Source organism: Stomoxys calcitrans, chromosome 5, assembly GCF_963082655.1.
Source record: "Stomoxys calcitrans chromosome 5, idStoCalc2.1, whole genome shotgun sequence".
Taxonomy (NCBI): Eukaryota; Metazoa; Arthropoda; class Insecta; order Diptera; family Muscidae; genus Stomoxys; species Stomoxys calcitrans.
The window spans coordinates 161962816-161986349 of record NC_081556.1 but is presented as its reverse complement, the minus strand read 5'-3'; the positions used below and the strand labels follow the sequence as shown (position 1 = coordinate 161986349).

The 23534-nt window shown below is 36.5% G+C and overlaps 1 protein-coding gene across 1 annotated transcript in view; it reads left to right on the top strand.

The window, feature by feature from the left end:
* Positions 1-12552: 12552 nt before the first annotated feature.
* The window catches only part of LOC106086136 (uncharacterized), a 38208-nt gene continuing 27226 nt past the window's right edge, over positions 12553-23534 (top strand). Inside the window, exons 1-2 of the mRNA XM_013250678.2 lie at positions 12553-12628; positions 20169-20548. Of these exons, the coding sequence (XP_013106132.2) occupies positions 12553-12628; positions 20169-20548 (456 nt within the window). The remainder of the gene's footprint in view (positions 12629-20168; positions 20549-23534) is intronic.

Here is a 23534-nt window from a genome sequence, read left to right as displayed (position 1 = left end):
TTTTTTGCTTAATTCTATTTCAGCATAACACTTTTCACAATAAATTTTTTTAACCTAACAATTCTTAGAAAATAAATTATTATGTATTAAAAAGTAATAAATAAAAACCGCACTTTCTATTAAATAAGTGTGTTACAAGGAAAGTGCTTTATATATGCCCTGTCGCTTTCTGTATCCACAAGACTTTCTTTATGTGGAACAAATACGAATAGCCCGTATATATTATCATAACTATTGTACTTTTTTTGTAGACACGTATTTATCCGATGAAAGAAGAACTCGCCTTATTCTTGTCTTAATTTTTTTAATCTTAAATTTTTTGTACTTTTCACTCGATGTGTACAACTTTTAGAGTTGCCACAATTGAAAAAAAAATATTTGGAAATACATACGCGTAATACTAACTGCAGTATTAGTTTGTAGGGGAGGTCAAAGTTTTTGAGGAAAACGAGTTGTAGTTCTATATCTTTAATACAGGGTGTCAAAGTTGGCCACATTCCACTTCTGCATCCTTCAAGGGGCTATAATACTTGATCTACTAGAACTTAACCGATTTGCAAGATTATGACACTGAGAGAGAAAGAACTTGGCACGGTTTAAAAAAGCATCCATAATGTACCATGAACAGTTTAATTTCAAAATTTTGCCCTCCGCTTTTCAGAATTTTTCTAATTACCCCTTCAATTTTTAAGCTTTATACTGAAAATTTTACACAAATTGCGGCAGTTTGTGTATGAATAAAAAAATGGTCATGTCGATACCTTTAGAGGTTTTAAAATTGCATTGTTTTTAATATAAAAAAAAAAATTTGCCAAAAATTTTTAAATTTTTTCAAAAAAGTTACTCCTGTTTCTCGTTCCCAATATTTCAAGGTATATCTCGACATATCCTTTCCATTAATAAGGTCGTAGTAGCAAAAATACTGAAAAAAATCAATTTTCAAGCAATGCAATTTTCACTAACTCAAGTACTACGTGACATTTTTAAAAGTTAAGGCATATATGGTGTGCTTCAAACGGCTATCGCGATTTCGAAGCTGACCAAAGCTTCATCATCAGACCGATCATTTTTGGGGCTTTTCGATTAGTGTAAGAATGCGTTTACAAATTAAATTCAAGTTGTCAAATTTTAGGAAGATTGGAGTAAAAATGTGGTTTCCAGAGCAAAAATACCAAAAATCGGGGGTACGTTTGTGTGGGACTTACACCTAACGTTGGACCTATTTGGACCATATTCAGAACAGTGGTAGATAAGTCAATTAAAAACAACGTTCCAAAATTCAGTCAAATCGGATAAAAATACGAATTTTACATGCTTAAGATGCTAAATTTGAAGATTGATTGATATGGCAGCTATAACCAAACATGGGCCGATTTGGATCATATACGGAGTGTAACTTGATAGGTATGATAAAACAGATTTCCTCAAATTTCAGAAAAATCTTTTACCTAAGAAAATGTTTAATTTAAAAAATTCGAAATCTTTAGATATAGGCCGGGTTTCTTATTCTCCAGTTATAATTTATTGCCTCGATATTCTTCCGATTAAAGGAATATATGTATGCTTATCTTATCCTAACGATAAATCTTAACCGGCAGATGAGTGCCGGTGAGTGACTTATCGCTTATCCTTGAATTAATGATTTTATTGTGACAAAATTTTATTAACATGTAAAAGCTGAATGGTTGCAAATGCCGACGCCGTCCAACAAATATTTCACACAGTGGTTGCAAGTGTCTCAAAACATTTTGTTTTTTTTTTTCAACAATGTAACATTTATCATCAATTTTCAGGATTCACTGAATTAGTGAATCCTGATCAATTTTCGAATGACAATGTGAGAATATAATGTTTTTAACCAAATCATCAATAAATTATAAAAAAATAAGTATGTGCGGCTAGTAATCGCCGCTAGCAAATTGAATTATACCTGCGTATCTCTTCTCAACTGGCAACATGGAACTCTGCTTATAAACGTCAAAATTAGCTTTGCTTCTCTCAAAAATCTTACTAGCCCCTGGACTGGTCAAAAATTATTCACCATACTGAACGTCATATTTTTACAAACGCTACAACTTTGCTGTCAATCGGCGCACATCCAGCGTAAGAAACTTTTGCGGGGGAAAAAGCATCCAGCATAAATTTGCAACCTCTCATTTACAAAACTCTTCAAATGTTCTTCCTTAAACTCTCCCTACAAAACGAACGACTTTTCGGACACGTTTGCGCAAATTTTTGAGTACGCAAACACTCCAATTGCAGCGTATTGTTGTCATATCGTTTTAAATTATCTTAAAAGTGTACGAGAAAACCAGATATGTTAACATGAGGTTTATCCCCACCACAAATTAATGTTCCGGTTGGCTAACACAAACTTTATTTTTTCTTCGAGAAATCCGCCCTTAGTTTAATAAATCTTTAAAGTTAGGACCAACTGCTTTTCATTGTAACCTTCGCTGTCCTACCTTAGTACTACGCCTGCACTAGCCAATTGCCAACATATTTAATAAGGTGTAGCGCCTTCTTTGTCTACAACCACCGTGCTCGAGAGAAATTGTGGCAACCCCTGAATGCGTGTGTGTTTGTGTGCTGGTGGAGGTGGAATTGTTTGCTTACAATTGGTGAAATATCCTCGCTGCTCGCAATAACGAAAAAACTGCTTCGCATCAGAGGATGTAAGTAAAAAGCGAACCATCACCGTCGCAACAAGTAATCCTTAGACTTAAAACGTGAAAATTCAACAGGTTGTACTTCAGTGTGTAACGAGTACTCCAAGCGGACGGTCCAAAATTGTCGAAATCATTTAATTGAAACGCACGTTCTGTAGATGGGCCCATTCATTTGTTGGTCACATCAAAACCCTATCATTTTTTTCAATCAAGTTCAAGTGTCCAAAGCTTAAAGCGACACATTCATGGAATGCTAATGATTTTATCGGATACAATTAACAAAATCATAGTGTCTTCTCGTCACCGCATACAATTAAACTAAATATCTGCATTTAAAAAGTGCTAGTGAACGTTAAGATTTGAAAATCAAACCATTAAATAAATGCTATACAAAATAAAACATTTCCACTCTGTCTGAAATCAATTGCCTTAAAACACTTGCACTCGTAAGTGTAAAAGCCTCAAACAAATGTGACTGGTGAAATCAGGAAATTCCCATTGAGCAGTTGGATTTCGAAATAACAAAAAAAAACATAATCTCTAACACTCTAGTAAACCACGAATAATGTCATCCGGTATCTAAAAATAAATCAAATTGATGTTCTCAATCCCCAGCCAATAAACTGCGATATACTTTTTTGCGGAAAATGTTAGTGCAACTTTTTTTGTTTGTTAGTCAATAAAAGTTTTAACAAATATGAAAGAAAAAATGTCAAATTCTTAATGTCGAAAATTTTATCCAACATAACGTTGTCAACATACTACGAGTACTATACTTTTGTAAAAACAGAGAATAGAACTCCGACGGTAACATTGAGCGTGTCTGTTGAAATAGGGGTTTTGTATATTCAATTCACTATATATCCAATAAAAATGTCAGAATTTATTCCTAATACATATGTATTTGTCAATGATGTTGTAGCAAGGCGCTTTTATCAGGTGGCCGCATTAACCCAGCTGAGAGAATTTGATATGTCAACTCATTTTTAAATTCGCCGTCCAAAAATAAAAACTTCAAAATAAATAATTTATAAATTGTGATTGCTCCTGTTATGGTTTTCAAACTAAGGGTACATAATGGCACGCGTCTAGCAACCTCATTCACTATAAGTTTCACTCAGGGAACTTAGGTCTATTGTGTCGCCCCCAAAAAATTCAAAAAGCGCAGAAGAACAGTGATAAAACTGTGCCAACATGCATGACAAAACGGAGAAGCTCCCTCCAATAAGCAATTTAAAGCTATAGTAGTCAAGAATGGCGAAAGGACTTTTGCATGAAGATAATTTAAAGAGGAAAATAGATTTTGTGCAGCCATAATCCTGCTCCTACTCTCGTAATTTCAGACCAGTTTCACAATAGGTGCTCAACCGTCAATGACTCCTCCACATCTTCACAAATCAAGCTTAAGTCCGCCATGTGACCATCAACCATCCCCTGAACATACTCATTTACCTAGTATTTTGGCAGCATACTGTATGCACTCTGTACGGCCAACATCATGACAACGTCATCCTCGTAGCCAACAAACTTTTTCAAATGACCTGAAAATATGACAGATATCCAAGAGCCAAAAAGGGATACACAACCCCTCCTTGTGGTGATTGAGTTCTAATCACAATCTTCCTATTTGAGCCATTTGTACGCATTCACTTGGTAGCTGTCCACGGCTACAATAACCTCATGAAAGCTATTTAAACCTGCCATCTTGCTGGTTTTGTGGGTTGTTGTAGCCACATTTTCATGTGAAGGTGGCGATCCTCCTCAGGCTCCTGTAGGTGAGCTCCTGTAGGTAAGCTCGTTCCGGTCCAAAGTACCCAACGCTGCGGCAACAGGGTAGCCATTGGTTATTTGAAGGCGCCAATAACCCGCCGTGTCACATCTAGCATCATAGGTACTCAGAATTTGTGCAAGAGTCGGAGCCGTCCGGCTCTCACTGAGACTCTCCGCTCGATACCGCTGATTGTCCGCGACTTCCGTTGCATTCCATTATCCGCAACCTATGGGCCCGGTAGTTCGCAGCTAAGCTTCTCGTGACAGCAATGAACACCACACAGATCGGACCTCAATGCTCCAGCCAGTTTTGTGGGTAAAGCCTCTGCAGCTAATTGGTACTTTCAACATTTTTAAATATGTGTCTTCTTGACACTCAAAAATTAATAATCTTCTTTCTTCTTGCTCTGATTGGTCGAAACAATTTTGCCGAAAAATTTAAATGTCAGGGCGAATCGAATTTTCTTCGCCCTATTTACAAATATTGACATATCAAATTTCCAAAAAAGATGCTTTGTTGTAGCAATTAGAGTCAGTTTTTTTTTTTTCATTTGAATTTACAAACTAATGAGATGAACTGAATCGGACCCTATCTTCGTTGAATCCACATGGGCTCCATTAAACTCCATGCAAAACTCTCACTTTCTGAAGTGTAATTTAATGGATGCCTTCTAAAGTCTAAACTTAGACCTATGTTGTCCAAATTCGGCATTGAAATTGGCTTAAAAGGAATATTTTTACCAGCTGAAGAGATTAATCTGAAAATCGGTCATATGACCGCTGTATCCAAATATGGGCTGATTAGGATCGTGTATAACTCATTTTTCTAAATTACAACAACGGACACCAAACAAAGCACTAAAGAAGTTGAAGTGGTAGGTTTATGGGGGAACTGTATCCTATGTACGATTTATATTTAAGGTTAGCTTTGACGTGAATGGAAACAAGAAAATTGCAATCGCTTTACACATCCCCAAAGTTTGATGTTTTGGAATATTCCCTCTAAAGGCTGGTACTATATTCGTTTTCACAGAAGAACACACGTGTTTTTCACGATTACTTTTTTAAGCACTTCAAAAATCTCAATGATGACATAATACTTTTGTGAACATTTTTTTCATAAGTTATGAGGGAATGTCCTACTGTATGAAATTAGCAAGTTTTTTTGTTCCAAATCTATTATCTAAAATAAGTAATCATTAAAATTTCGATAAAAGCGAATATAGTAATACCCCTAAGGCAAGGTAAAGAACAGTGTTGCCGTTTTTAGTAGGGTTTTCGAACATATAAATGGCGGTAACCGCTGCACTGTTGTCCTCCAGGTTGGCTAAGCACCCCCAAAAAGGTGGGCATGTAAAACTTCGTTTTTTATTACTTTTTAAGAGAAGGTTTTACGTGTATTTGCAATAAACAGTGTATTTGTATCCGGCCTTTATTAATATATTCAAATATCTCCCGTCTCCCGTGTGTTGTTGCAAATTTTGTGTGCTAGAAGCAATTTTGATTCTTCATCTATGTATATCTCAATGTTCCACTCTCCAATTATTCCGAGTACTGTAGGTGATGATTGATATTTAATGATGCTTAATGACATATCCTCCATTACAAAGTATTTTGTAAACTGTTAAAGTCCACGCCATGAATATTTTTATGCCTTCCACTATAGGATAGGGGAAAACTAACTTCGTCATTCCGTTTGTAATACATCCAAATAGTAGTCTAAGACCCCATAGAGTATGTATATTCTTGGTCGTCATGCCAATTTAAGTCGATTTAGTCATGTCCACCCATCTGCCTATCTGCGGAAAGCACGCTCACTTTCAAAGGAGTAAAGCCGAAGTGCAGAACTACTTCCTATTAGTGTAGTTCGGTTGGGATTGTAAATAAGCCATATCGGTCCATGTTATAATATAGCTCCCATATCAACCGTTCTTTCGATTGCACTTTTTGAGCCCCTAGAGTTCGCAGATCTTGTCTGATTTGGTTGAAATTTCTCACAACGACTTCTTCGATGACCATTAATGGTCTGAATCGTTCCATTACCTAATATAAACTGATCTCCCTATTTTGCTTCTTGAGCCCCTATAGGGCGCAATTCTTATCCGATTTGATTGAAATATTGCACAATGACACAATTGACACAATGAATTCCAATGGGGAATTGACAACTTTGAATTAAATTTGTGAACGCAATCGTACACCAATCATCGAACTGTCGCTGTTAATTTATTCAGTGAACTCGGCATTTTCATCATGGTATTGTACACAAATCATAAAAATTTAGTACCGAAATTCGTGTGTGAGTCGTGATTGCTACTTTAAGAGCGTTAACTACATTTCTCATTTTTGGCTTAATGGGTTCGTCGATAAGCAAAATATGTGTTATTGGTCAGTTGAAAATCCAAATGTCCTTCTTGAATCAACACTTTATCCACTTCATGCGGTTTGCTTGCCGGCGGCGTTATTGGGTAATACTTCTTCGCCGACTCTGCCAATCGTCACGTTACCATGAATAAACAACGCCACCGCACCATGCTCACTAATTATTTTTTGCCTGAATTGGAAGATATGGATCTGCACCCGTTACAATCTATTTATGGAAGAGTAAATTTGACCAGTCGATTGGCTGCCTCGTTCGTACGATGAGACGCCTCTAGACATATTTCTTTGGGGCTACGTCAAGTCATTGGTCTATGCCAAGATAAATTCATTTACAGGTTGGAGCTGTTGGCCAACAACAAAAAACCGAGGAAACTATCTGTCAAAATCAGTGTTTGGTGCAACTCAGATTTTGAATATGGACCTAGTTCGCACTATTTTTTTGTGTTCATTATGGCTCATAACTATAATGTATACACTTAACCGAATTTTATGAAAACTCGTAGTGTATTTCTCGAGAAAATTTTACTCAGCTGTTTGTGGTACACTACCTGTAAATGAATTTATCTTGGTCTATGCAAACAAGCCGACGACGCACAGTGGTGCGGATTGAGTTTTTTCGTTGCAAAAATCATATATATTGAGCCGAATACGAAAATTGAATGAAAGATAAGGGTTCAGTCTTTGGAAATGGTGCTACGCCTTTTAGGTGCATAATTATGGCTTATCAACGTGAACATTTGTGGAAAAATGTTAACTTAGTGGGATACTTTTTTTCCTTTTTTTAGTCTTTAATATTTACAAATTATTAACCAAAACTTATTTTTTTAAAATTTTTTAAAATCGGAGAAATTATTATTATTTTTTTGAATAATTGCAAATATATTAAGTGTATCCATCAATAGAAAAAATAACAATGGCGATTCCTTATCTAGTTTTTGAGATACTACACTTCCAAACGGACAAAATTATCTAAAAATCGTGTTTTATTGAAAATCGAAAATTGGTCAACTTTAAACGGCCATATCTTCTAAACTAAAAATCTTTACATTCACGAACTGTATGACGACGATTGCATAGTTGCACGTATCAAAATACAACGGTTGCTTTGGCTAAGTCATGTTGTCAGAATGAATGAAGATGCTCCAGCGAATAAGTCCTTTGGAGGCGATCACTGTGGTACACGCAAGCCGGGACCACCAAAAGCCCGATGGAAAGACCAAGTGGTGGAAGACATGTTGAAACTCTTGAAAGTCTGAAGGCGTTGTTGTCATTGAAACAGTATAACGGTTTAATTGACAGTGATGTCTCTAGTTTGTTTTCCCCGCCTAAGTTCGGAATCGGTGAATATCATGAACCACTTGTTTGTGGATAACCAATTGGGCGTGTTTGGTGATATTGAACATTTTTTGTCTGGGTGTGGTGAAGTAGGGTTCACTTTCAGCTGCATTTCTTGTGAGGACTTGCGTTCGGCTTTTACTGCAATTAATTCCAATGTTGCGAGGGTCGATAACTTCGTTAAATTAAATTCACACTTAATAAAATGGGCCGTTAAAGAGTAACTAGTAAAAAAAAAACTGGGAAGACATCTACTTTTTTAACCTTTAGCAGAAATAACAAATTCGCACTTAAACGATTGGTAGCTAAATCATAACTAAAATGTCAGCAGAAAGGTTAAAAATACCCTTTTTAAATCCATATATACGTTCGTACCGGTATGCTGAACATATTTTAAATTTTAATGAAAAGTCGGGAAAAAATGTTTTCTTTTTTTCATATTAATATTCATTCCTGATTTTTTGGTTTCTGTCTTGTTTTATTATTTCAATTCATATCTTATCTAAAATGCCTAGGGAAAGGCTTAAGACCCTTAATCGGCAGATCGGTCTATATGGCAGCTACGTCTGAATAAAGACCGATCTGAACCATATTTGAGTCGGATATCGGGAGGCTTTAATCTTAACTCACTATTTCAAATTTCAGCGAAATCGGATAATAATTGCGTCTTTTATACGCTTCTGATCCTAAATCAGCAGATCGGTCTATATGATAGCTAAATATGGTCTGATCTGAACCATATGTGAGTCGGATGTCGGATGTTAAACAACTCACTGTTTCTAATTTCATCGAACCAGCATGTCGGTCTATACAGCAGCTATATGTCAAAATGGTCCGATATGGGCCATATTCGGTTCATATATCGGGGCCACTAGTACAATTTCCTGTTTAAAATTTCAACTAAACCGGACCAAAATGCGGATTTTGCGAGTTTAAGACCTTACATTGCCAGATCAGATATATCGAAATATTTTCCGATATGGCCCATTCAAGAACTTAAGATCGGTCCATCTGTGGAAATCACGCAAACTTTTTACCGTGCAATTTTTTTTGGCAAGAGTTTTTGTTTTTTTATCGTTAGACACAAATCACTGATCTTTTGGCAATCAGCGTATGGGCGAAATAGCTTTAATCCGGTTTTATGACTTGAATTAAATTAAGAAAACAAATTTTCCTGTTAAATCTTATAACTAGCTTGCGAATTTTACTTGAAAATTACAATAAATACGCTAGCATCCACATAAATTTACAAGATCTCACTCAGTATGATGACATCTGAGAGCCTGTGCATGCGAGCTATATTTCAACCTGGACTTCACCCCCAGACATTTGTTTTTAGAAACATCAAAAATATGTGCTGTAACAACAGAAAATTCTCTAGAAATGGGATAGCCGTATTTTTTGCTGAAACAGCAAACACTTTCTACTGTTTCTATAGCCTAAAACTCTTTCTAGACCACCCTTCACAATCTGTGAAAATGTCAAGAAAACCGGTTCAGCAGTTTTCGAGTTTATTAGGAACATACAAACAAACTGACCTTGACTTTTATATATCTTCTTATATATAAAAATCAATTTGTGTTTGTGTTTGTGTGTTCCTTATAGACTCAAAAACAGCTGAACCAATTTCCATGAAATCCCGGGGTGAAAATAGGGTACTAAATTTTTTGATATATAAAAGGGGGGCGGACCCTCCCATTTTCCCTAATTTTCACCAACAACCAGATCTCGGTGATGGGTGGTGCGATTTAAGCGAAATTTTGTATGCTCTCTTATAGTACCATAAAAATAAAAATTTTGTATCCAAATTTCGGACCGGGTACCTAGGGGGGTTGCCAAACCTACCATATATATATTGAGACCAATCACGACAATATGGGGCTTAAATGAATGGTATTTAGGATAAGAAAACGTATCTGATATCCAATTGTCGGACCAAGTGTTAGGGGGACCACCCCAACCCTTGAAACGCCCTTAAATTGGGCATATTTACCGACCATGGCAATATGGGACTCAAATGAAAGGTATTTGGCATTACCCTTCAAATTAAAGGTGTTACAAATTTGATATCCAAATGTGGAACCAAGTTTCTGGGGGTCCACCCCTTCCCCAAAACACCCCCAAACAGGACTTATTTAATGACCAAGGGGATATGGGTCTTAAATAAAAGGTATTTGAGTGTTGAATACTAATCAGATATCCAAATGTAGGCCAAATGATTGGAGGGCCACCCCTCATCATGACATTATCGGGCTGAAATAAGGTCTTTTAAGAAAAGAGTATATCAAACTCCAAAACGTTAATGACCCTAAACCCTCCGAGCGAATTCAAAGACCAATAAAGATCATATAGGATTCAGATAAAGGTATTTAGATTGTTATTCTGTTAGTCAAGCGATATACATAAACTATTTTCGTAGCATGGTATTTCACTAAAAGCTCTTTAATTGTCGAAAATACATATTCAAAGTATAATTTTGTTCCATATAAAGTAAAAGAAGGCGCAGCGCAGCGGAGCGGGCCCGGTTCTGCTAATTTACTATAAAAGACGCATAATTTTGTGGCACGTAAACTGGGCGTTACTACTTGTGTGGACAATCGATTTGACACAAAACTAAAAACTTCCTACTTTTGGTGAAGTTATGGAAAATAAAGTAACGAATTTCGATTTGCGACTATGGTGTGGCGGTCGTTCTTGTTCTCAATTCCTTTTTGTTGGGTTTGTATTTTATTTATTATTTTATTTTGTAGAAACCACTTTATGGAAAATAGTATGCATACTCGTACTTCACACCTCCCTACCTTTTGTTCTATCTTCTTCAATACATTTTGTTTGTAGCTGCGTTGTATAAATGAATAACAATGCCAAAACTTCGTTTATTTGGCAATTATAATGCATTAGGGAAATTTAATTGAGTGCATCAATTACGCATACATCCTTGCAAGTTGCACAAAGGAAACCCAGAAAGATTCGGGGTTGTGAATTAGGCCAGCTTTCATGCTCATGTTTTTTATTTTGCGCTGGCCACATTTTTGTGAGTTGTTTCATTATATGAATCGTAGAAACTGACTTATTTGTGTGTGTGTGTATAGAGTTATGCCATATATGGTATAGCCAACGAATATTTGGACAATAGCCGAGATAGTAAAATACCCAAAATTGTCGTAGTATGAATAATTCTTAAGCCGCTCAAATTCACATGCAGTTTACGATAGCGTTGATGGCAAGTTAAAAATACTTAAAGAGAGTAAAACAACACACATACAGTCACATTTTCATTTTGATGTACTCTCTTTGAGAATTTTTAATTTTGTCAAAATGTAAAGAAATCAATTTTATTTACTTCACTTATTGTAATTTATACATATTGTACATTCGCAAAATATTAATATTATCTTATATAATATTTTGATAAAAATCTGTTGAAAACACATAGAGAAAATTATCGAGACTTTGGTAGATGATCTCCTAACGATATGCAGATAAATATATTTTATTAATTAACACATTTTTTTCAAACATTTTCTTTATGTGTCTACGACGGGCAATCGAAACAATTTGCAGCGGACGCATATACATATTTTGGTGTGGATCTGCTGATTGCAGCTCGATTGCAGTACATTGAATTCACTTAATTAGTAAAACGGCGTTAGACAAGTCAATAGGAGTTGTTATAATTCATTGCAAATTGAGATGTTCCGATGGCTATTTGTGCAAGTTTTGTGATTTCGTAATAAAATAGGCGGGCTCACTTTCGGTGATTCAAACTAAAAACACCCAACTTCCGACTCTGCACCGGTTTTTAAAAATAAAGATTTTTTATGTTTAAAATTGCGTGCTTATTATCACCCAGTTACTTGTGACAAAAACTATTGTGCACTTTAATGATTCACTAGACGTTAAGTATTGTATAGTTTAATTTTGTATTGCCTGTGATAAGGTATATTTTTACAATAAATGGGTTCTTTTCCAACCACAATCAAGGGCAGTTCTGCTCGCGTGTTTATGTCTGTCATACTTTCCGATGTGCAGCAGGAGTCCTGCACAAATAGCATAACATTCCATAGATCACAAGTGGTCTGCGAAATCAAACAACATTCTAGTAAAGTTGTTGTTATAGAGTTTCAAAGAAAAAGATATTCAAATAACAAACAACAACATCCAAAAGCAGTGGATAAAAAGGAGAGCCTAGTACTGACTTCATTCGCTCGAAAATTACTTTATTTTAATTGGCAATGACAGAATGATTGTTCCAGTAGCCAAACGTAGAATAGCGTTCCAAGCGCCTCGATCTTCTGCACTCATTCTAAAATCTCCGTCGGCTCCTGCTGCCTTGTTGTTCTTTAGTCGGCTCGCTGCTACTTGGACCTCATTCTGACTAGGAGGTTAACATTATATGCCAACATCATTGATTGGTTCTGCGGTATTCTCTTCGCCACCAACGTCAGAGTTGATTGGTGCCTATTTCATGAGTATTTAACTACATTGGCAATTAATTGAAGCGAAATTTGTCGCTGCGCCAATACATGTTGCAAAAACGTTGCTGTTGCATTTAATGTATTACTCATACATATATAGGTGGCCCAAGAATGGAAAAAATTTTGGCACGGGAATCCGGGGCGGGTACCTTTTACCGATTCACTCCGACAACGTTTTTTCACTCCGTTCCGCTCCCGGTCCTTTACATTTAAATTGACTTTTATGTTCAATTTTCTAATTATACACACCGACACACCGCCGTACACAGAAAAGCGTTCGCCTTGTAAAATTTTATAAAAAAATTTAAATAAAATTGATAAAAATTCGATAACATTTTTAAACCAAGGACGAAATATACGAATTTTTAAAAATAATATTTGAATATATTTTTTGATTTGTCTATTTGCGCTTTCGTTTTTAGCAAAAAGTGTATTGTTGCTAGAAGCATTTGACTGGTTTCCCGTATCGCGATTTCATTTTCGACCAAGAAAAATCAGTAGCAGGAGATGTTTTGATAAAAAATTCCTTTCTTTTGATAAAGATATCGTAACTGGTTTTATCAGTTCCATCATATATTGCACTCATACATACATATACACAAGCATAAATATCTAACATCAGCAGATATACACGTATACATACATATAAATACATACATACGTTAATGCCGGCCAGGACGTGGTGGTTACGTAGAGGGGAAATTGGAGACTACCTTTGGCGCTCTTCTTAGATATACAGGGAGCGGCAGAGAAACTTACTTATTTGAAAAAAATTCCGAGCGGGCAGTGGGTCGAGAGGTGGCGTATCTGGAGGGGGAATTCGCCAAATTTGTTTCAGTCTCTCCAGTCAGTTGCCATCATGCTCTGGTCTAGGGAGCAGCGGGCCATCGCCGGCGAAAGATTCTTTTCTAGCGATTGCTCACTAGTAGCTATGCAATGCGCCTTCCGCGCTCGCTTTGAAATTCCTTCTCGTAGACTCATTCCTGGCGTGTCGCTAAACCCGGAAAAAAACTATTCAATTGTCCGTTCTTCCCGACGTGCGGCTCGCAAACACGCAGCTACTATTGGAATTTTTGAAACCACAAAGAAAAAAAGAAAATCTTGATCTAATTAAGAAAGTGTATATTCTTTTTAAAATTTCGTTGAAATCGGTCCCATAAGCAAATTTGTATTATTAATAAACGATTTTGCATTTATGACAACTGTACTGGGTACACTGTATGGATCTTATTGGTTAACAAAATAGTTTATTTTATACATTGTCGCGTGGGCACTATGAAGATGACGAACAAAATCCAAGTCAACTTTTTCCACTGTGATTGCCTTTTGTCTTTGTTAAATGAAGTGTATAGGTTCAACCAAAGTTTACAAAAAGTTGGCATATAAGCAAAGGGACACTATTGTCGGCGCCGTCTCTGTGAAGTGTAAAATGAGGAAAATCTGTTTGTATTAAAATAAATCGTATAGTTACCAACCTTAGCATTTCGCGTATTATAACTCGAAGATATTGATGTGGATCAAGGGGTGTTGTTGGATAGTTGTCATGTCGTTTCTGTCAATCAATACTTGCATGTTCCTACACAATGTAATATACATAAAACTATTAATGACTTTGTGTAACTTGTGCTCAAATTTGAAATCATTTGTTCTAACAACCCCAAGTTACACTGCATTTTCAAAATAAAGTCCTCAAGCTAAATGCAAGAAAAATACGTTCGTATAGCAGAAAACCATTTGTCTGTATGTGTCTAACGGTTTAAAATGAAAAATTCTCGCCAAAGTCGAAAGCAATAACCGATTCTACACGATCGGACTTTGATGACAGAATTCAAATTCGGTTTTGTCGATTATATATGATACTCTAGAAACCGGACTAGACTTCCTCGTGCGTATGTAATACTATTTTCGAAATTGATTAACCCTTTTCTGCTCTCCACTAAGGATTTATTATGATCTTTGAACTACATTCATTTATAAACTTGAACTAACATTTTATTCACATCAGATAGGAATTGCATTCCCCAGGTTCTTGACAAGTCAAAATCGGTTTCTTACGTTTGAAGCATAACTCCGAATTGACAATTCATTTCCAATCAATTTTCTCCGAACTTTACATCAAATCCCAAAGTCCAAGCGACGAAATAAGTTTCCATTTTCAAAAAAATTTCTTTAATTCCTTGTGTACCCAAGTTCCATGACAAACTATGCATCAAAATATCGGCAAAGTTCTCAAGAAAGCCCCTTAATAAATATAATAATAATAATATAATATAATAATAATATAATATAATAATAATAAGAAGTTTGCAGATGGGTGTGTGGCATCATTTACACTAAGTCGACAAAACGGGAGTGCAAATCAGCCAGCTAGATAGCTCCAGGTTTAGAAATAGGGAAGATTTGCAGTAGAAATGAAACACTCATAAACCAAATGCAAAGTCACTGTTCTCATTGACAAATGGCTTGTAGCTCAGTCATAAATGTGGAAGAGCGTATTCCAAACGAGAAGAAAAGGAAGAATAGAAAGGAAAACACGTTGAATTAGGATTTCATTGGTATTTAGGATTTATTCGTGGACAAGCCTTAGCAGTACAACAGGTTGATGAGTAAAGAGAAGGTTGGCTCAACCCCTTTTGCAGATTACAACTAAAAACATTTCAGCCGCAGAAACTTGCAGATGAATAATTGCTTAATTGATATTTTAAATAAATAAGTTTTTATGGCGTACCCTGTAAAAGAGGCTTTTAATAACGTGGAGTTGGGATCCATGAACTAGAGGGCTTGGTGAGGAAGATTTAGACCAGGGGAACACCGCTGGGAGGGTTTTTATCCCCACTCTTGTGGCTCTTGGTTATCAATGGGACTCTTAGCTCCTTCGACGAAAATGGTTGCCTATGCTAATGCCGTCAAATACCATGGATATCCTTCAGGGAGCGCAAAGAAAACTGTGTAGATGCGCGAGAACCAATGGGCTTGGCATAAACCTCGGAAAGACAGAGATGGTGCTGTTAACGATAAGGAGGAAGTATTTCGAGTTCATGGGCCGGTCCTTGATGGAGTGGAGCTCTCTCTCTCTCTGATACTGGGCGTTACTCTTGACTAGAATTTGAACTGGAGAAGAAACGCTGAAGAGAGAGTTAGACAGGAGGCTCCTGTAGCCACTCGATGGGTAGGAATTGGGGACCTAGAGATCTTTGTTGTGCCGTGTTGAGGACTGCCCTCAGACTGAGTGAGTTAGGGAAAGGCAATCCTCGGATTTCGGGCATGTGTTAGTTCTGTGGAACGTCGGAAGATCTGGGAGTTGTCTTCCTGGGAGGGAGCTTGGGGCTGAGGGCGTCCCGAACTTGGCACCTCACATTTTTTCAAAATCGAAAATTGCCAAAATTCTTATGTTACTGCGAAATTGGTAAAGATACCTCAAACTTTTTTTTGAAATTTGTGGTCGCTTCTGGGTGCAGGAACTGGCCTATCGGCGGTGACATTTGGTTAAAAACAGAGCAGAATTTTGTCCTGTTTGTCAACACACTTTTTATAGGCCGATCCTTATCTTCCAAAGCCTTCAAGGTGTGGTTGTCTTTGCGAATATCTTAGTTTTATAGTGATAGTTTCAGCGAATCAGCTTCAGTATGATTCGCTGAAATTAATTCGGTCTTGAAATAATTCATACAATCGGATAATGTCCGGCTGCCGACAATTTAGGTACTAAAAGTACCAAATAGTGATCCTAGTCTGATCAACATTTTGTCTCTGTAGAATATTATAAATATGAAGTTTTGCAATTTTAAAAAGTTTTACTAAAATATTGTGTTTAGAATATATTTAATTAAATTTTTTTCTGTAGCCAAAATCATTTTTTGTTGGGGGGGGGGGGGGGGGAGGTTTGTTGTAAATGTTGTTTGTAAATCCACTATAAGTACACGAAACCAAGCCCTTCTGTTTGTCCATCTTAATATATATTCTTTGACTTAGGTCGTAAGCGTGGCCGGGGCGAACCAAAAGAGTTAGAATTATAAGGAATATTTGCATTCAAATTAAAAAACGTCTCGAAAAAATAAGATTTGAGGAAAAAAATTTTGTAAAATCGTACCGGAAGTGAGTGATATAGTGCGTTTAGTGCCGCAATTGGCACTATTTGGTACTGTAGCAACCTTAGTCGGAAGACTTAATGAATGTTTGTACATTTACTTATAAAAAAATACGAAAAGCGTGAACTTCATACTTGGCGAACCGGTAGAGCTAGAACTTCGAAGTTTGACTTAAAAACAACTGCTGCAAAACAAGGAGGGTGGAAAGAAACTGCACGCGTAAAAATTGACTTATTGAGAGGCGAGTTCGGTGAACATTTTATTTCACGTTTGGGACCGGTCAATTGTCGCACTGGAAGACAACATTGAAGCATTTATTCGTGAGATACCAGCTGAAATGTTGGAAACAATTTGCCAAAAATGGGACTAAGCGGATGGACCATTTGAGGCGCAGTCCCGGTCAACATCAGATGTACCTTCCCTCAAAAGGTTCATATAACGGATTTATAACGTTTTAAAAAAAAATCCTAAGTCAAGTTTTTTCGCCTTTTTAGCATTTGTTTTTTATTCCGGAAGATAAATCACAGATGCACCTTGCCTCAAAATTTCTGGCGGATACAATTACAAATATCAGAGCGCCTATAACGCTGAACCCCTGGGTTCGAATCCTGGCGTCATAAAAATTTCAGCGGTGGTTATCCCCTCCTAATACTGGCGACATTTGTGAGGAGCTATGTAAAAACTTCTCTTCAAAAGAGGTATCGCACTGTGGCACGCCATTCGGACTAGGCTATTAAAGGAGGCCCCTTATCATTGAGCTTAAACTTGAATCGGAATGCACTCATTGATATGTGAGATGTTTGCACTTGTTCGGAAATGGAATGTTCTTGGGCAAATTTGCATTTGCAATAAATTAAAAAAAGGCCAATGTCAAGTTATTAAAAGTAGCAAAATCGGGTTAGGACGTATTTCATATTAAGCCATCGATATATACGGGCAATTAGAAGTTTTTTTGATAATACTACATTTAGGTACTAAAACGTAAAAAATTGCATCTTCTGTACAGATTGTGCTACGGCTCTCAAAATTTGGATACAGTTACGCAGCTAACTACAGCTCTACAAATTGGGTTACAGTGACGCAATGGCACATATGGAGCGACTTAACTTTATTTTGAAGTTCGATATTCGCAACTTTCGATATTTCTAATAATAAATATTGATTCTATGGGAAGTAAAAATCAGGATATCGATTTATATAAAAGCAATATCAATGCATGGACCGATTAAACCCAAATTTAATAAAGTCAGTTTGAAATCATGAGAAAAAAAATTAACCCAATGGGATAAAAACTGCCCTCTCTATAGGCTCAAGATGTAAAACTGGGAGAATTAATAAGAAACGTTTATCAAGCTATGGGCCGATTCGAACGATACTTGAAATCCTTAACAAAAAGGACGATTGGGAAATGTATGATTGGCATATATTCACGATCGGATCGTAATTTTTTTTTCAATTTTAAAAATAAAGTAACATTGCCGATAGCATCGACAATAAAAATATAAATCGACCGAAAGTTAAAATATCAATAGTTCCATCGATATTTTGCCAGCTCTAATACAGGTGCAGCTTGACAATATATACTGAGCGACTAGAAGAGTTTTTTGGAATCCGTACATTTAGGTAGTAAAACGTACAAAATGGTACTTTCTTTATGGATTGAGCGAATTAAAAACTGTACTCAAATAAAACAAACCCGAATGTTATTATTTGCAACTTTTTGTAAAATCGCCAAAAAACACTTATTACATACAGAAAATACGATAAATTAGAATAAAAAATTTCATTTAACTAAAAAAGTTAAAGTTCAAAAATTGTGGAAACAAATTCGGCTTGCCAATGATACCGAAACTGATAAAAAGTTGTGTCTCATAAGCGAGCATTCATAGGAAAATATATGAGAGAAAAACGTAAGGTGCAAGCAGGGATCCGGAGCGTGCACCTTTTTTCTAATCCCGCTCCGGTAAAATGTTAAAAATCAAAGTTTATGAAACGAATATTGCAAAAAACCATTTAAATCATTAATGCCCGTTGGGGTTTTTCTCCTTTCAAAATTTGAGTTACAAACAAACTAGAATTCTTTAGAAATAACAATATTTATTTAATTGTACCTAGTCAAATACGAATGTCGTATATAAATACTGGGTATCTAAAAAATCCCCGCAGACCTATATGCCCTCTTTTGGGTTTTTGTTTTAAATAAAATGACAGGTCTTTCATAGAAGATTACGAATCTTATATTAATATTAGGGACTAGGAATCTGGTTGGTCGCCCACACACAAAAAAATCTTCAACTGGAGACGTATACCCATCGCGAAGGAAGTGATAGGTTATAGAAGGAGTGATAGGTTATACATTTTTTTAGTATCGGAATTGGGACCCATCTGCTTACCCAGACTCAAAACAAATTTTTTTTGAGGAGATTTCGAAACAAGTATCAAAGTATGGGGTAGGTCTCAGGGGGACCATCCCGCCCCAAAAATCACCAATAGATACAATATGGGACTCAAATTAATGGTGATTTCGATTGTCCGCACTGAAATCGAAATTTGTGTGTTCATTTGTCCAAGAAAATGTAACCCCACCACCGGGTATAGTTTGTATAGTTTCGTTTGTAATGTTGTTGCCTATAGAGAGTACACAAATGTTGCATTTCCTGCACTGTGCCAAGTCTCCGGTATATAATGCAGCAATTTAAAGCAGGTACCTACACCAAAACAGCGGAGTACACTGAATATTAAACGTATTCATGAACGCCAATATTTAGGTAAACTGTGCGTAACTTCACTCAAAAATCAGCTGTTTGCCGTTGTAGCAGCAAATTTTGTTTGAATGTTTCGAAACGCGTTTTTTGTCCGCGTCCTCGCAAAAAATTAACACTTTTATTACCAACAACTAACGCAACAACAGTTCTATAAAACAATGAAGGGCAAATTGGAGTTTTAAAAATAGTCAATTACAAATGTTTTTTTTTTTGCTTTTTAAGTTCCGCACATTAACATGTTCGATAAAAAATGTAAGAAATGCAAACCTTTGAAAGGATTTGGGTGACATTTGCAAATTGTTGTTCCTTATAAGTGGAGCGTTTTTTTCTAGAATCGAGATCACCATAAGGGACTTTGACAGTAGAGTACGAATCATAGTGTCAACATTTGCTTGTTATTTCGTTACCCCAAAGAAAATGTCCACTGAAATTGTGAAGAATTTCTAGCTGACCACCTGGCAGACTGGTGTGCTGTTTATTGTGCTTTTAAAATATAAGTAAATGGGGATAAGAGAACATCAGTTTGTGTAAATGTCTACGAAATATGTATTTCTCGCAGCCAATTGATTTTAATGGTCGTAGTTTCGTATCACCTCCATAATTGTACCATATGCACATTCGATTGTTTGTTCGCCCAGGCATGCAAATAATAGCCCCATTACATTTTCTACTACAATCCATTAGCATTTTCGCACAATCAACGCAATATGCTGAACGGCGTACCAGGCGATTCGGCGACCACGTTTCCAGCTTTAACACCAACAATCAATGGATCGAAAAAACCAAACAAGCCTGTATTAACAAAAACTAAATCAAAACGACCCAGAAAGGAGCATGTAAGCAAGGATGAGATCCCGACCAGTTGTCCAGCTCTTCAAGTAGCAGAACAGTCTACTACTATTGCCGTGGTTCGAGCACCAAGTACGCAACAACTGCAGTTTGACAAAATGTCCGTGCATTCGGTAAGCTCAGAGGATATATCAACATCGAACGGTGGCAAATGCTGTAGTGCTGCAGCTCGCAATCCAGCCATCAAGACTGGTCGTCGCATACAGCTGATGCAGGTAATTAGATAATTTAACCCATCGTCCAAACCCCAGCAATCATTCTTAGGTATGTGCTTGCAACATTTATTCAATTGCTTAAAAAATAAACACTAATCCCTGTGATCCATAAGGGCGTGTTCAAAAGTAAACAGTATATGTCCAAACTGGGATTCTACACCTGTTTGAATAATTTTTGAAGCGAAATTCAGTTTAAAAAACTGGTTTGCAGAAATGCATATCAAATATATGACCACACACACTTAAGCAGGCAATTCTGTACAGATTTTCATGCGGAATGCTGCCAAACACCACATAAAAAACAACGTCGGCGAAACGTTAGAGAAAAATAGGCGATAAAATAGTACTCTGATTATAGTGGGGACAATAACAGAAAAATATATTGACAACACTTGAGGCTATTAAAGCTACGACTGCCGACATGATTTCTGTTCATTTTCTTGGTTTTTATGGTTCGTTTTTTCTCTTTGTTATTTTATTTATTTGCAATAATATGGAGCAATGAGTGCAGATAAAAAAGTATTTTGGTATGGGAACCAAAATAAATGATTACAGTCAAATTTCGCTCGTGAAGCAATTTCAGCGACTATTCCGAAAGCAGAACAGAATATAAACCCATACTCATATATACTGAAATAGAAGTACACTCCTCGAATTGTAGATTCTTGACGCTGCAGTAGCCCCGTTTCCTTTTTACAATACAGATCATATTCATTGCAAGCTTAGGCCGGGTACTCTGTTTTTAGTTTTGAAAAACTTCAACAAAATATCTTAATTTACTTATATATATTTAGGGCAAATTTTCTGCAAAAACACAATCTGTCACCATTTACACTTGTTCTTAAGCCTAAGACAATCATTTTAAGTTTTTACACATTTTTTTTATATGGAGCTTTTTACGTGCACAACTGTCAATTGTTCACGTGAAAAGCCAAATAGAATGCCATCCCTTAAGCTGAGTATTCTGTTCAGCTTTTCGAGCGGAATGCTGTCAAACTTTATATAAAAAAGTCAGTAAAACGTTGGCGAAAACTAGGTGAAAAGTAGTACTCTGCTTTTAGTGAGGGAAATGGCGGAAAAAATCCTAGTGGTCACCCTTGAAACCATTGCCGGCATCATTTTTGTTCGTTTTATTGGTTTCAAAGGATCGTTATTCTTTGCTTATTTGCGAAAAAATAAATTAAATAGAGAAAACAATAAGTGCTGATAAATAAAAGTGTTTCGGTATGGAAAGAAAAACATCTGATTGCTATTGCTATAAAATTTCGCTCGCGAGGCTATTATTCGATTGCAATTCCCAGCATGTTCTGTTAGTTTTTCATACAAATTAGTAAACATAGTTTTGTTTTTTATCCCAAATTATTTTAGTTTGGACAATGATCCCATCACCTCGTGTTAAATAAATTGACTTGTCCCGGATAAATTCTTTATGCCCATTAATGGGCAATAGTGCAATCGAGTCTATCGTTAATATCCTCACCCAACAATTAATTAGTTAAAGGCCAATTATCCTTACGAGACCTTGAGGTATTTTTGCATATCTTCTGCATATTTTGAATACGCCGTTAAAAACGTCAATTATCGAAGATGGGTGAACTGAATTAAGCGTTAAGTTTTTGTTTGCCCCTAAATAACCCAAAAACTCGAGTATGGTAAATAAATTTGTTATCAAGCTATTGGGGGAACATCCATACATACGAGGGCAGATTGAGATACTTGCGATATAGACCGATCTCCCCATATATTGTAACATCTGTACAAATTTTGTCCAGACCAGACCATGTTGGAGCCCACCGTACCGCAGAGGTTAGCATGTCCGCCTATGACGCTGAACGCTGGGGTTCGAATCCTGGCGAGACCAGCAGAAAAAATTTTCAACGGTGGTTTTCCCCTCCTAATTTGTGAGACACTATGCCATGTAAAACTTCTTTCCAAAGAGGTGTCGCACTGCGGAACGCCGTTCGGACTCGGCTAGAAAAAGGAGGCCCCTTATCATTGAGCTTAAAACTTGAATCGGACTGCATTTATTGATATGTGAGAAGTTTCCCCCTGGTCCTTAGGGCAGATTGAGATACTTGCGATATAGACCGATCTCCCCATATATTGTAACATCTGTACAAATTTTGTCCAGACCAGACCATGTTGGAGCCCACCGTACCGCAGAGGTTAGCATGTCCGCCTATGACGCTGAACGCTGGGGTTCGAATCCTGGCGAGACCAGCAGAAAAAATTTTCAACGGTGGTTTTCCCCTCCTAATTTGTGAGACACTATGCCATGTAAAACTTCTTTCCAAAGAGGTGTCGCACTGCGGAACGCCGTTCGGACTCGGCTAGAAAAAGGAGGCCCCTTATCATTGAGCTTAAAACTTGAATCGGACTGCATTTATTGATATGTGAGAAGTTTCCCCCTGGTCCTTAGTGGAATGTTCATGGGCAAAATTTGCATTGTACATATTAAATCGAATTTGATGCGGATACCACAACCCATTTGAAAACTTCCCCCGGGGTTCATCAAAATTGGTTCAGAATTAGATATAGCTTCCAATTGGTACCTATAGGATAGGTGAAGGGTATAATATACTCCGACTTTTGTTTGTCCTTATTGGTTTCATATAAAATAGAAATAAGAAGTCACGATTGTCATGTTGATATGAGCGGAGCAATAAAATTGACTATCAATTTTAGCCACCTTTTAAAATTATACCAATAAAATCGATGTCATGTGTACAAGGAATTTGTTGAGCAGGTTATTTTCTTACAATAATATTCCATTAATTAAATTCTTCTCTTCTAACATAATTTCTAATGGTCATCAGCTCGACTCCCTTTGGAAAAAATTACGAAAGTAATCAAAAACCATGACCGAATGTAAAAGGCAAACATTAATAATAATAACAAACCGTTTTTGCAGTCCATCAGTAATAATATTTTAGCAGATTTTTATATTTAAAACTAACAGATTTTGTTAGTTGAAAAAGCATACGGA